We start from the raw sequence: 15,508 nt of genomic DNA, 5'->3' as shown, positions 1-15,508 counted from the left end.
TAATCAAGACAGACTTGTATTCACTGTGCATGCATACAAGCTCCTATGTATATATACAAACATACAAACATTTATTATATACCCGAAGCGTGTTCAACTCAGCAAGACTGTAATCAAGATGAAACCGCTACAGTTTGTTGCTTTTATTAATGTCTTCACCCCACCTATCGATTGATAAACTTGTCATGTTTGCTGGCGTTTTCGTTCTTATTATTTACTTTCGCCTTTACTTTTACATAAAGAAACACATGCACACACATTCAAACATATATAAATACATACAGCCATATATAGTAGCCATATTCTTTTGGATTATACGCTCATCTCAGTTGCGCTGAGATTCGTAAAACATATTACCAGTTTTGAATTTTGTTGATTACACTGGGAGAAACAAACACACAGCGTCTTGTTTTTCAGTAGAAAACCCATATCTCATGTTGATAATTTTGTAATGAGCTCAGGCTATTGCTTTAAACGCAGCTTCTATTTTGTGCTCGCATACACACATTACCTTACATACATATACATATATATGTATATTATATTTATATATGTATATATATATATATATGTATTCTATAAAATAATACTACAAGCAACTTTGATTTGTTTTTATTTTTGGACTGTGCCTGTGGACGCATGTGCACAAAAGCTCTTTTTTAATAATTTTAAGGGGTTTTCCCTGTGCAGCATTTATAGTTGTTGCTAAACGTTACTTGCTGCTAATGACACTTTTCAAAGCTTATTATATTCTGTTTGTTCAGCGCAATGTTTCTTTGTGACCCATAATGATATGAAGGATTTCATATGCAATAATTTTTCATGCATATTATTTGCAATATAATTTTTTTTGTCAGAAAGTTATTGACTTTAGCTGTAATGCAAAATTGAAAAATGTTAAAAATCAAACATATCATATTCAATAAAAAATATATTTTATTTTATTAATTAATTATTTGAATAATAATATTCGGTTTGCACTATTCGTATAGTCGTCAGTCATCAATTATTCGATTAACCGCTTATTTTCGACTATTCGGTTAACCGTTCGTTGTCGAATAGTTTTTAACCATTTCAACTGGGCGAATGTATTAAATCAGTTTTTTTCATAAAACACTTTTTTTATACAAGAAAGTTTAAAGGTTAACATTTGTTGGTTGCAAGCAGCATCTACGTGGTGCCACAATGTTTCCAGCAAAGGAGAACGTCCTCTCTGATTCTGATAAAGTGGCTTCGAATAGTGACAGTATAACAATTCGAATAACCGCAGTAGAACGACTATTCGAATAGTCGTAACATTGCGACTAATCAATTAGTACAAACCGGTTAATTTTCGTACGAACGGTTACAAACCGAATATTCGAATTATCGGTTCTAAGGTTAATCGAAAAATTTTAAGAGCCCTAATATATACATAAGTATATGTATATCAATACTTCAGAGAAAAGGTTTATTTTATTTTGCTATATACCACAAAATGCATCTGAAATCATAACAATAAAATAAAAACAAGTAAGGAAGGGCTAAGTTCGGGTGTAACCGAACATTTTATACTCTCGCAATTTATTTATTTAATTTTATTAATATTATATAATACACAATTTGACCCACATATTCGTCATATATGTATATGGTATAAAATCCATTGCAAGTTGGAAACCCTAATATTGGGTATATGAGAGCTAGGTGTAGTTATGACCCGATTTCACCCATTTTTGGCACGAGACATTTTATTAGAAGAAAAATATTCCCTACAAATTTCTTCAAAATATCTGAGAGACTTACCTATATTTTTATTTAGAAACAAAATGATTAAAAGCCCTGAGGTCTTCATGTTCGATATATGGGACCTTGAAAACTTATGGTCCGATTTCGAAAATTTGTAGAAGAGCGATGCAGTATATAGCAAAGTTCTGTTCCGATATGTGCACTAGTGCTAACTTTATACATTGTTCAAAGTTCTGCTATATAAGATGTAGGCGTAGTTGTGAACAGATGTGGCCTATTTTCACAACATATCATTGGTGTGCAAGGAAAATATTACAAACCAAATTTCATTGATAGTGTTTTCGGGTTTCGCCATTTTGTGGGCGTGGCGGAGGTCCGATTTTGCCCATCTTCGAGAGCAACCTTCCTATGGTGCCAAGAAACAAGTGTACCAAACTTCATCAAAATATCTCAATTTTTACTCAAGTTACAGCTTGCACAGATGGACGGAGATGATATTACCCTATATCTAACTCGTTTAGTTTTGGGTGCTACAAACAACCGTTATGTGAACAAAACTATAATACTCTCTTCGCAACTTTGTTCCGAGAGTATAAAAATAACCTTATAGAGAATCCAACTATTTTTATTGAAAAGTTATTCCTTCCAAGAAGCACTCTATCAATGCCAGCACTATTTATGTCAGTATATATAATTTTATTTATAAGTATTCATAGATTGATACTGTTTTGATACTTATTTATAATAATGTTTTAAAAACAGTCGCAACAGTATATGATAAGCACAACGTAATGCTTGTAGCAAATATATTTTCGCAAGTAGGCTCGTAAATGAATAACTCTTATTCTGAAAGAGCGTGTTCCAAATAAAGTGCAAATTATAGCACAAGAATAAAATTCATTGAAAGCAGTGATCTGAAATCCGGAAATAGTAACTCTGTTGCTAGGGTAATGAGATAATACCTATCATTACTATGTACATCTTAACTTTAAATCTAGTCAACAAATACGTTGTGTAATATAGTATTTGACACTTTCCAAACGAAAACGCTTAATATCATAATCATAATTACTCTCTCAAAATCAAAATCTGCAAAAAAACTTACAAAACTTTAAGAACATAGTCATCTAGCGGACCATTATTTATAAAAAAAGAACAACAATAATATACTCTAACATTTTAGAATGACTGCACTTTCTTTTAAGGAGCTTTAAAAAAATATCAGTTTAATAATACAGTGAGATTAATTCGTTTTAGATTCCATTGCGGATATCATAAAATGTTATTTATTGCTATGTTAATAACTTAATTTTCAATTTACCTTCAATTAGTAAGCAGAGCAAAATTCACCATATATTTTATATTTGTTGATTGAGAAATTACCACATTTTGTTGCAAAATTTACACTCCGATCTTAGGAAATTCAAACGTAATTTACACTCACACGTCACGTAAACTATTTTTAGCAAGCACAAAACTATAATAATAAGGTGTAAAATACAACTTGATTACTAACACTCTCTTTGCGCTCGCATCTAGCAATCAGCTAATGACTTTAATGAATGTAATTCGAAATAAACTGCTCTTTAAGAAGACATATTTAAAGTTTACCCATTGACAGTTGAAATATGTTTGCGTCTGCCTCCAAATATTGTAATTCATTAACAAAATGCTCTCGCAGTTCTCAGACATGGAAATTTCATAGCAGTTAGTTGGCAGTCAGCAAGACAGATGTTACACAATGTTACAAGCAAATTGTAAATAAATTTAATTAGCTGCTTGAAATTCCAGCGCGCAGTTCATTGGCCAATTAGACGAATGCACGAGGTAATTGTATGCCGTTATGTGGCGCATTGCAGGCAATGCAAATTGACTTCAACAATTGCGATTGCCATTGTTCTGGGAATTGCTCAGTGTTGAGAGATTATATTTAAAAAAATTAAATTTATATGAAATAGTAATTTTCAGCCAATCGTCTCGATTCATAACCTCAAACATATAGGTCCTTCTTGATTGTTTCTGTATACACAAAAGCTCGCGGTAGTCTGGTCCCTAATCTATATCAACCATAGCATGAGATTATATATGCGACGTTGGGTGGATGCCAAAAATTGTTTTACGAGCTTAAGTTACTGCATTTTTTTTGTCATTTTTGTCTGTAAAAGCGTATATTGAAATCTTTATGCTATGTCATTTCACACTAGAGTCCATAATTTACACAAAACGCTTTTGCAGACAAGCAAATTCTTGTTTCTTCATATTTCTGTTCGCTTCAACTTCATTCTTAACTGGACGCTCAATGGTTAGAAACAATAAATTAAAAATTCACGACTATCAGCTTATAGCATTACATCATCATCAACTTTGCTACACTTCTACTTACATAACTAAACGTCGCTAAAAACTGAGTAATTTCAATTGAAACTGAATTGATTTTGTTCCCCTTTTATTTTCCCCACTAAGTAAATTAAACAACTTTCACGAAAGTAACTTTACACAAACGAACCGAGCAACTGATTGCCTAAACTCGAGTTGATGCTTTATTTTCACAAAGTTCTATGCAACTTGGCAACTCACCTTACTGCAGCCACTACTTCAGTGCCAGCCACAGCTGTTGCCATTTCCGTAGCCATTCACTTTGAGTACAAACCATTTGGCAAAAGCGTTCGCCGTTCGTCGGCTGCCGTTGCTCTTACCAAAGGTCAGTGCACACACAATCGTAAAAACACAAAATATGGCCACTAAAAAGGATTCGAGGAGACTTGCAAGTCTCTGCGCTTGCTGAGCGTGTGGAAAGCGCGTGCGAAAACTTTTCGGCGAGTCATTAACATTTAAACAAAATTTTCAAATGGAATGAAAACGAATGTTATTTCCCATTAAACTACACTTAGCAGGGTGCACAATGTTAATGCCGGTCTACCTACTTACGGAATAAGTTTCCACTATATAAATAGTATATTCGCTTTAAGTGTTTGTACTGTGTTTGTGGCGCTGCTAATTGCGGCCATAAATATTTCTGCAGCACTAGTACTACAATCAAAAAATTAAAATGAAATATTTTATATACATATATAGATATATCTACAAATCTTTACAATATATCATATATTTGTAGGGTGTTTTTCTAGAACTCTTTAAAACGTATTATAAAGTTAGCTTTCGAATCTGCTTTCAAAATAAATACCTTACTTTTTGACATTTATTGACACAATGAACATTATGTCAGAGTAATCTTTAAAATCTTGGAAATTTATTAAACTTCGCTTCCTATGAAAAAAAGTAGTGTAAAATCGGATCGGCAGTATGACCTTCAAATACTGAATAGTTCAGTTGTCATATGTTCGAAACTCTATTCGAGAACAAAATGTCTAAAATTTGTATACTCTCGCAACAAAGTTGCTAATCGGTTTTGTTCACTTAACGGTTGTTTGTAAGTCCTAAAACTAAACGAGTTAGATATAGGGTTATATATAACAAAGTAATCATGGTGACGAATAGAGTTGAAATCCGTCTGTATGTCTGCTCGTCCGCGCAAGCTGTTCTTCTTCTTCTTAACTGGCGTAGAAACCGCTTACGCGGTTATAGCCGAGTCCACAACAGTGCGCCACGCATCTCTCCTTTTGGCGGTTTGGCGCCAATTGGTAATACCAAGTGAAGACAGGTCCTTCTCCACCTGGTCCTTCCATCGGAGTGGAGGTCTCCCTCTTCCTCGGCTTCCACCAGCGGGTACTGCATCGAAAACTTTCAGAGCTGGGGCACTTTCATCCATTCGAACAACATGACCCAGCCAGCGTAGCCGCTGTCTTTTTATTCGCTGGACTATGTCTATGTCGTCGAACAACACATACAGCTCATCATTCCATCTTCTGCGGTATTCGCCGTTGCCAATGTTTAAGGGACCGTAAATCTTCCGCAAAACCTTTCTCTCGAAAACTCCTAGTGCCGCGCAAGCTGTTACTTGAGTAAAAATTGAGATATCTTGATGGAAATTTACCCTTACCCGCCCCTTCCAGGTTTTTTGTATATATCTTGTAAACTACTAAAGCTATATCAACGAAACTCTCAGGAGTCGTTTCCTTCAGGCACTTACATATATGGCCTAAAAATGGAGGAAATCGGATTATAACCACGCTCACACCTCATACAAGAATATGGAAAATATGTTGAAAACTACTAAAAATGCTTTAATTTAGTAAGGAAAACCACCATCAAACCTTAAATTTCATTATGAAGATGGTAAAGAAGAGCTGCTTTAAAAATGGTATACAATATTTTAAATGGGCGCGGCTCCGCCCACTGATAAAAACAAAAAACAATATCGCCGAAACTACTGGACCAATTTCAATATAATTCGGTTCATAATATTTTCTTTGCTTTACAATGATATATTATAACAAGTAAGGAAGGGCTAAATTCGGGTGTAACCGAACATTTTATACTCTCGCAATTTATTTATTTAACTCTATTTATATTATATATATATTGTATAAAGTCCATTGAAAGTTGGAAACCATAATATTAGTTTAGAAGCACCGAGGTCCTCGTGTTCGATATATGGGGCCTTAAAAACGTACATATGGTCCGATTTCGGCGATTTTTAGAATGGGGCTGCCACACTATAAACGCAGTATTTGTGCAAAGTTCTGCACCGATATCTTCACTAGTTCTTACTTTATATATTATATATTATATATTGTAAAGTAAACGATTCAGATTGTCTTCAAAGTTTTGGTATATAGGAAGTAGGCGTGGTTGTGAAGCGATTTGACCTATTTTCACAACATATCATTGGTATGTAAGGAAACTATTACATAACAAGTTTCATTGAAATCGGTCGAGTAGTTCCTGAGATATAGTTTTTGACCCAAAAGTGGGCGACGCCACGCTCATTTTCCATTTTGTAAAAAAATCTGAGTGCATCTTTTACCTGTCATTTCTTATGTGAAATTTAGTGTTTCTGACGTTTTTCGTTAGTGAGTTAACCCACTTTTAGTAATTTTCAACCTAACCTTTGTATGGGAGGTGGGCGTGGTTTTGATCCGATTTCTTTCATTTTTGGACTGTATAAGGAAGTGGCTAAAAAACGACTGCAGAAAGTTTGGTTTATATAGCTCTATTAGTTTGCGAGATATGTACAAAAAGCTTAGTAGGGGCGGGGCCACGCCCACTTCCCCAAAAAAATACATCCAAATATGACCCTTCATAGTGCGATCCTTCATACCAAATTTTATTTCCATAGCTTTATTTATGGCTTAGTTATGGCACTTTATGTATTTTCGGTTTTCGCCATTTTGTGGGCGTGGCAGTAATCCGATTTTGCTCATTTTCGAAAGCAACCTTCCTACAAGTTACAGCTTGCACAGACGGACGGACGGACAGACAGACATCCGGATTTGAACTTTACTCGTCACCCTGATCACTTTGGTATATATAACCCTATATCTAACTCGTTTAGTTTTGGGTGTTACAAACAACCGTTATGTGAACAAAACTATAATACTCTCTTTAGCAAATTTTGTTGCGAGAGTATAAAAATGGTTCAAATCGGTTCACAATCACGCCTACTTCCCATATACAATACTTCTAACTCGATCTGAATCGTTTACTTTACAATATATAAAGTAAGCACAAGTGAAGATATCGGAACTTTGCACAAATACTGAATTTATAGTGTGACATCGCCCTTCTAAAAATCGGACCATAAATATTCAAGGCCCCATATATCGAATATGAGGACATCATAAAAAATTGTTTACCAAAAATATAGGTAAGTCTCTCAGATTTTTAAGAAATTCAGAGGGAATATTTTGCTTGTAATAATATGACTCCGTCCTAAAATAAGAGAAAATCATAACATCCTCTAGCTCCCATATACTTAATATTACGCCATTCCCTCCCATTGTACTCGCTTGGTTATAAAAAAAAACTTCTTTGAGCGCTGTCATGAGCAGACGCGGAAATGATCTGGCAAACACGCGCCAGTTTATAATATAGCGAGATGTCATGAATGATTATATAATTTCCGGTGTACACATAAGAGGTCCCGTTATCCGCTATTCGCTTATCTCAGCGCTCACTTTCGTAAATTTTGTATTTTTCGTATATGTATAATTATACATCTCTAAAAAGGACACCCTTCATGCGGAGCGAGAGCGAAAGTTGATGCAGAAGGAAGAAATATGTTGCGAAAATAGTTAAATTCGGTTGACACTGTTTGCAATGTGCAATTTTGCGGAAAAGTTAATTTGTCAGAGTATGCAACAACAACAACAACAACAAAATATGATACAATTGCAAATTACTCGCTCATATACATACATAAATACAATTTCAACTTGAGAACACCGGCTGTTATTTCATTTGCTATCTGCGGTATATATACTCCTATATTTTATAGACACATCAGACTGTAGTATAACATATGCATATATATATATATATATATACATATATACATATGTTTGTATTATATTGCGTTACTCTTCGTATGCACTTGTGTTTCAACCAACTGACAATTTTTGGGTATTTTAAGCGCACTAGCGTTACGCTGTGTCATCTGTGCCGCAATACAGCTTCTTAGAATATCAACTACTTTCACTGCAGTCCTCTCCAATGCTGCTTCTCTTCGTCTGTTTTTCGTTTTACTTGACATTTCGGTTTTGCAATTCGGCAATTGCAATATCCCTTACAAAGTCCTTTGAGTTTGTTGTGCGTCTATGCGGTAGCGTGGCATAGTGGCAACTTTGCAAGTATAATTTGTTAAAATGTTACATGTAATTTATGTGCTTCACGACACTTTGCATGTTAATGTACTAGCGGTGACACAACCACATACATATATATTTGTCTATGTACAAGTGCATGTCAGTACTCAATGTGTGCAGCAAGACTGCGTGTAGCCATCTAGCCTTAGATATGCCACTCCACCTTAAAAGTTCATATGAGTTGTAACGCGACAAAACTAAATTGTCACACATTCAAGTGTCGCACACATGCACGCCGACAACTGTATTTATTTGAAAATTTCAAAAGATTCCTGAATTTATTTATGTATGTATTTACAATGAAATGTTGTTTCATTAAAATGGTTACGTTTTATAGCTGTGCAATTCTGAAATTGAATGTTGTAGATAGCAGTTAAAGTAACTTTTATTAATAAACGTTAGTTCTGTTTTCGTTTTGATCTTCAACTTTGAAAGTTACGTTCTTTTGATTTCTGATTTTATGTAGATTAGCCAAAATGGATCAGTAAAAGCCAACGTAAATTTATCTACAAGGTAGTCAAAAAACTTGAGCTTGAGAGGTCACCATAAAAATTTATTATATATCTTTTGTTGTTGGTCTTAATTTAAAAAAAATTGTATATATATACAGTAATCCCCGCTAAAGTACCCCTTCTTAACATGCAAGACTTTTGAGACACTTAAGCGGGAAAGGCACTTAAACAAATCCCGCATAAAGTCACATTTATTTCACATTTATTTCTTGTTAATAACAAAAATACTTATTAATTACAATAATATGTAAAAAAACATTACAAAGTGGAAAAAGTTACAACTTTAATTTTGCAAATAAATGATTTTTGCTTTAGAACGATACGTACTGACATAGTCTAATTTTTATCAAAAATTCGACGCCATCATCCAAATTCTCAATTTATTATACATAGTTAAAGATGTTATTAAATGTATTTACTACTTTATTAATTTAGTCAACTAAGATATTATTTGAGTCTATAGAACATATTATTTGACTCAATTATGACATTTAAGATGTTAATGGAGTCTATTAAGGTGCCAATTCTCATCCCCATGCCTCTCCGAGCCGTTCGATACCAAACGAGGATTTAGACAGGGTGACTCACTATCGTGCGACTTCTTCAATCTATTGCTGGAAAAAATAATACGAGCTGCAGAGCTAAATAGAGAAGGTACAATCTTCTACAAGAGTGTACAGCTTACACTCCCACGAAATATTGATATCACTATGAATGATGTGTTCTTATTAATATGAAACATAACAACTTCTTCGTTTCAGCCAGCTGTTCACTTCGCTGTTGTAGAGTTAACATTTAAATTAAAGCAAACATTTTGTAACCGTCCAAAAACTGTATAGTATGTATACTGCGCTTCGTTGCACTTACACTTGCAGTCGAAAAGCAATTTGGCATCATTACCCCTAAGTGGCTGTATATGTTTAATATGTGTGTGCATTACTTATAGTTCATGCGTTGTCAATGTAGAGTTGTACTTGTATATGTATTTATAGACTTCGCTACACATTGGCTGTAGGTAAAGAGCAGCCAACCGTGTGTCATTGCAATAAATGCCACATGACAGGTTGAATCCAAACAACGAGTCCGCATACATACTTATAGAAAATGAAGACATATTACTTCGCAAAAGTACTTGTGTTTCTCCCAAATAAAATAATGTTTTGTAATAATTAAACAAAGAGAAGATGAAAAAACAAATCATTTAATTTTTGTGAAGTATTCGAAGAAACAGTAGGGATATTGAGTAATTTTGGAAAGGGAATAGTAAGCTGAGTGTTTTGGGGTTCATACTAGTTGGAAAGATAAGCTAAAATAATGGTAAATCTGCAGTATATAAAAAAATTATATGAAAAAAATATATATACATAATAATTTATATGAATATTTGATATTTATGCAGGAGAATACATAAAATAAAAAGATTTAAATACATATACAGTACCTTAAAAACCAAACCAGTCTTCACAAATTATCTGACAAGTAATCTTACGCTAAAATTACATTTCCGGCTAAAACTGTACATAAAATAGTAAAGTAAAATAAAGTGAAATTACCAATTTGTTTATAAGCGGAATTCCACAAATTTTTAATTTACAAACACAAAAACTGCCTATAACTAATTCCAATGTAAGGAAAAACTAGTTTAAACAGTAGACAACAAGAATAATATGAACTTGAACAGTGGAAAGAAAACACTATGGGCTTTTAAATTCGCCAAAAAAAAGACAATTGTCGAAATCTCAGACTTAATAGCAAAAAAAAATCGAACCCTTAATTTGAATGATATACTTCGGGATATAATTTATTGTTTTCATCTTTTTTTACAATTCAAGCAGTTCTTGAATGTTTTTATTTTAAAACCTTATATTTTTCTACTTTTACCAATTTTTTTCCCTGCTACTGTATAGACAATGTAGTATAATCAGATTACAAAGTAGAAAGTATTAGTAATCTCTCAATAATTTTCCGCTAAAAAACAAAAGAATTATATAAGTGCCCTACCACAAAACTTATCGCAACGATAATGGTGATTCAATAACTTTAAAACCCACGCGCAATGCTCAGAACAACTGTTTATATACAAACAAAACAAAATACAAAACTTTCCAAACCAATACGATACTAGCAGATCATAGACTTATAGGCGAATATCAAAAGCAATCTAATGAAGTTATCATATCGCTAATGATTAACGCGTCTATCAATAGATAACTCCCTCAACATTAATTAAACGTACTCAAGTGATACTTCTTAATAGGCAACCCGCAACTTCGTTAAGTATATAAGCACCTGAAAAATTAACACAGAGCACAGTTGAAAGCTTTGCTTTGAGTAAAACATACGAAATAATTTTATCAGAAGATACGAAATTGTTTGCCTACATTTATAGCAAGATGAATCAACTACTCGTTTGCAGTTTCTTGTTGGCGATCGCTTCGTCGTACGCCTCCGTTGTACCAGCACCTTCCTATGTCGTTTCGGTTCAAGGAGACGATGATGGCGCAATCATCTGCGGTGGTGTGCTGATCGATGAGAGATTCGTCCTGACCACAGCACAGTGTTTGGCTTTCTACAACCCTGAGAGATTGGTGGTTTCTGTGAACGATGGCGCTCAGATCATTAAACTTACATCTTACACTTTCAATCCGAGATTCGATTTCGTTACCATGGAAGATAATATTGGCCTTTTGAGATTGGCAGAACCAGCGAATGCTAATGTCATTGAAGTGGCTGAACAACAACCAAAAACCGGTGCCAGCGGTGTAGCCTATAGTTGGGGTGCCAATCACAAGATCGGCAGTGTCGATGTTGAACTCGTAAGCACTAGCGATTGCGCTTCCGGAGAGTATGGCTGGAGTGAAGATGAAATATATAATACTATGGTATGTGGTCTGGTGAAAAACAACAAGTCTTGTGTTCCACGTTTCGGCAACCCCGTAGTATCTAATAACAAGCTGGTTGGTTTGACTTCATGGGGTGGTTGTGGCACCAACGGCAAATCAGCTGTCTTCACCGATGTACCATCTCTACGCTCATGGATCGATAGTGCCCTTAAAAAGTTGGAGCAATAAATTAAGTAAATGGTTTTTGTTGATTTGGAAAAAATAAAAATAAAGGTTTAATTTGATATAATTCATTACTTTATTCGGAGTGTCTGATGTAACGGTTTCGCATTTTTTTACAAATTACGGTCAATATTATAAACCCAAACGATTACCCTTCTCCCGCCAAACGACGTGTGGGGCGCAGCCCGCAATCGTGCCGAATTTTCCGAGTCTAGAAAGGCAAGAGTTTTTAAGCGTCCAGTTCTCAAACTGCTTAGCTGCAGAAAGAAACATTACAAGAGCTGAGATTTAAAATTTATAAAAACAAAAAGTTAAACATTTCTGAATATTACTTATTAAGAGAAGACAAAATAGTTTTTTAGTGGCTAAAGATTGAGTCAGATGGTTCAATTGTGCTGGAATGAGAATTAAAATCATGACATATTCGGCGGAATGGTTCGTTTATCTCAAAATTTGTTCTAGAAGATTTTAAAAGTAATTGTCTAAGCTACCTAGATGAACGCAATGGGACATTAAACTTAATGTCAGACAAAAGGAATGAACTACAAACTAAACCATATCGATAAATATCTAAGATATTTATTTAATTATCATAATATTTATATGATAAACGTCGTCCTTTTGGTTGAATAGGACCATCTGAATAGATGTCTTAATAAAATTAATAGAGAATATTCTAATTATAATAAAATAAATAGGTAGTAAAATATTAGGTTGGCTATTATATCTCTTCAGCTTTTTTGCTCTTTATTCAATGCTTTATAAGAATTGTTAAAGTGATCGTATTTAGTTCAAATATGCGCCGTTTCGTTCTATAATCTGTTTCCATTTAGACGGCAACTTCATAATACCCAACTCGCCGAAACTCCCCTCCTTATTTGCGAAGAACCTGGACAGCCAATTTTCACAGCCCTCTTTTGAGCTCAACTTTACACCACCAAGGGCGTTCGCCATGGACAGGAACATGTAGTAATCACTTGACGCTATGTCCGGGATATATTGTGGGTGCGATAGTAGCTCATAGTGGATGATTCTCTTCCAATTCCACCAAACACGCAGCAAAACTTTCCTGGCCGTCAATCCCGGCTTGGCCACTGTTTAGGACGATTCACCGTTCTTCAACCACGACCGTTTTCGCTTGATATTGTCGTATGAGATCCATTTTTCGTCGCCAGTCACCATCCGCTTCAAAAATGGGTCGAGTTCGTTCCGTTCCAGCAGCATATCGCAGACGTTGATTCGGTCCAGTAGGTTTTTTTGCTTCAAATCATGCTTCGCCCAAACATCAAGTTTTAACTCCCATCTCCTGGGGGATGTCACGAGATGTTATGTGAACTCCATGTTTACACGTCTATAACCGTTGACCGCAATATCCAAACTAAGAGAGATAAGAGCTCTGTAGCGCTTTTCAAAAGACAAAAAGGCGGATGGGAGATATTTGCCAACCTAATATTATATTTGATGATTTTGATGACTCTAATGGACTTTGCGCCAAATATATGAATCAAATTAAAAGTTGTATGTGTGCGTGGTGTTAGGCCCACCACTGTATAAAGCATATTTATATATATATTTAAATCCAATTCTTCGGATGGCGAAGCTTAAGTGAGCCGTAACAAATGATTATTTAAATGATATTGAAAAAAAGTGTAAGCATGTTTTTTTTCCATCTAAACCCTTGATCTTCCAAACCCATTGGCAAAAGCCTCAGTACATTCCTGCAATCAAACACACATAAAAAATACATATTTAGCAGCAATTAGACTTTCCATACTTATTTTCAATAGTTTAATAAAAATTTTTTTTTTCAAGAAATACATATTTTAGAAAAAGTTGTATCAAACATAGTTTTTTGTCTGCTACTGTATACACTTTCGTTAGTGTGATCACATAGGGGAGCACTAATTACTATTGTAGAACCATAGGTGAATATGAGTAGCACGCAATTGAACCTGCCATATCGCTAACGATTAACGTGTTTATCAATAGATAATTTCCTCAGCAGTAAACAAAAGTACTTAAACACCTGAAGTGATAGTTTTTTACAAAACACACCACAAGTCGTTAAGTATATAAGCACCCGTAAAATTAACACAGAGCACAGTTGAAAACTTTGCTTTGAGTAAAACATACGAAATAATTTTATCAGAAGATACCACTTTGTTTGCCTACATTTTTTGAAGGATGAATCAACTACTCGTTTGCAGTTTCTTGCTGGCGATTGCATCGTCATACGCCTCCGTTGTACCAGCACCTTCCTATGTCGTTTCTGTTCAAGGAGACGATGATGGCGCAATCATCTGCGGTGGTGTGCTGATCGACAAGAGATTCGTTCTGACCACAGCACAGTGTTTGGCTTTCTACAACCCTGAAAGATTGGTGGTTTCTGTAAACGATGGCGCTCAGATCATTAAACTTGCATCTTACACTTTCGCTTCGAATTTCGATTTCGTTACCATGGAAGATAATATTGGCCTTATGAGATTGGCAGAACCAGCGAATGCTAATGTCATTAAAGTGGCTGAACAACAACCAAAAACTGGTGCCAACGGTGTAGCCTATAGTTGGGGTGCCAACCACAGGCTCGACAGTGTCGGTGTTAAACTCGTAAGCACAGGCGATTGCGCTTCCGGAAAGTATGGCTGGAGTGAAGATGAAATATTCAATACGATGGTATGTGGCCTGGTGAAAAACAACAAGTCATGTGTCCCACGTTTCGGCAACCCCGTAGTATCTAATAACAAGCTGGTTGGTTTGACTTCATGGGGTGGTTGTGGCAACAACGGAAAAGCAGCTATCTTGACCGATGTACCATCTCTACGTTCATGGATCGATAGTGCCATAAAGAAGTTGGAGCAATAAATTAATTAAAAACTTTTTGTTCATCTGTGCAGTCTAATATAAACTCTTTCGCTTTATTATGTGGCGTTTCTTCCATAATTAGTTTCTAAATAACACTAAAATTTTAAGAAACAATGATATTATTGTGAAGTATAGTTATAATGTCCCTACACATTAGAAAGAAACAGAAATATTCCCCACATTGTTACTAAAATGTTTCCAGATAAATATGCATTAGATCCGTGTTTTAATGACAAACAAATTCCTGAGAAGTGTTCGCTTTTTACAGCTTTGAAATAATTATTTTCACTTTAGGCTTAGACCATTCTTCCTGTAACCACAATTCTTCACACCGAACAATAAATGGAAATACACCTCGAGTTGCTTGCTGTTTTTAGTTTAAACAGAACTAAAGCGAAGTTTAATATATATTAAATACAATTAGTGGGTGTTACGGTAGTTGTAACCAAGTAAAAAGACATTTATCTTTTCAGCGAATGACAGTTGTACATACAAATATCAGTAAGAGTAAATATGTATAGAATATACGTATGCTCGTAACTCACGATCTGCGCACGAGTTGTGATAATAAATTTAA

At 34.8% G+C, this 15,508-nt stretch overlaps 3 protein-coding genes across 3 annotated transcripts in view; 2 read left to right on the top strand and 1 right to left on the bottom strand.

The window, feature by feature from the left end:
* LOC128924111 (uncharacterized) overlaps positions 1-15,508 on the bottom strand; it is a 521,511-nt gene that overhangs the window by 292,881 nt on the left and 213,122 nt on the right. The window lies entirely within an intron of this gene.
* Positions 11,398-12,075, top strand: LOC128919777 (trypsin-like). The gene has a single exon (XM_054225430.1). The coding sequence runs from the start codon at positions 11,398-11,400 to the stop codon at positions 12,073-12,075; it is 678 nt and encodes a 225-aa protein (XP_054081405.1).
* On the top strand, positions 14,150-15,290 carry LOC128924110 (trypsin-like). The gene has a single exon (XM_054235899.1). The coding sequence runs from the start codon at positions 14,254-14,256 to the stop codon at positions 14,929-14,931; it is 678 nt and encodes a 225-aa protein (XP_054091874.1). The 5' UTR covers positions 14,150-14,253; the 3' UTR covers positions 14,932-15,290.

Source organism: Zeugodacus cucurbitae, chromosome 2, assembly GCF_028554725.1.
Source record: "Zeugodacus cucurbitae isolate PBARC_wt_2022May chromosome 2, idZeuCucr1.2, whole genome shotgun sequence".
NCBI lineage: Eukaryota > Metazoa > Arthropoda > Insecta > Diptera > Tephritidae > Zeugodacus > Zeugodacus cucurbitae.
This window is presented reverse-complemented; position numbering and strand designations above follow the sequence as displayed.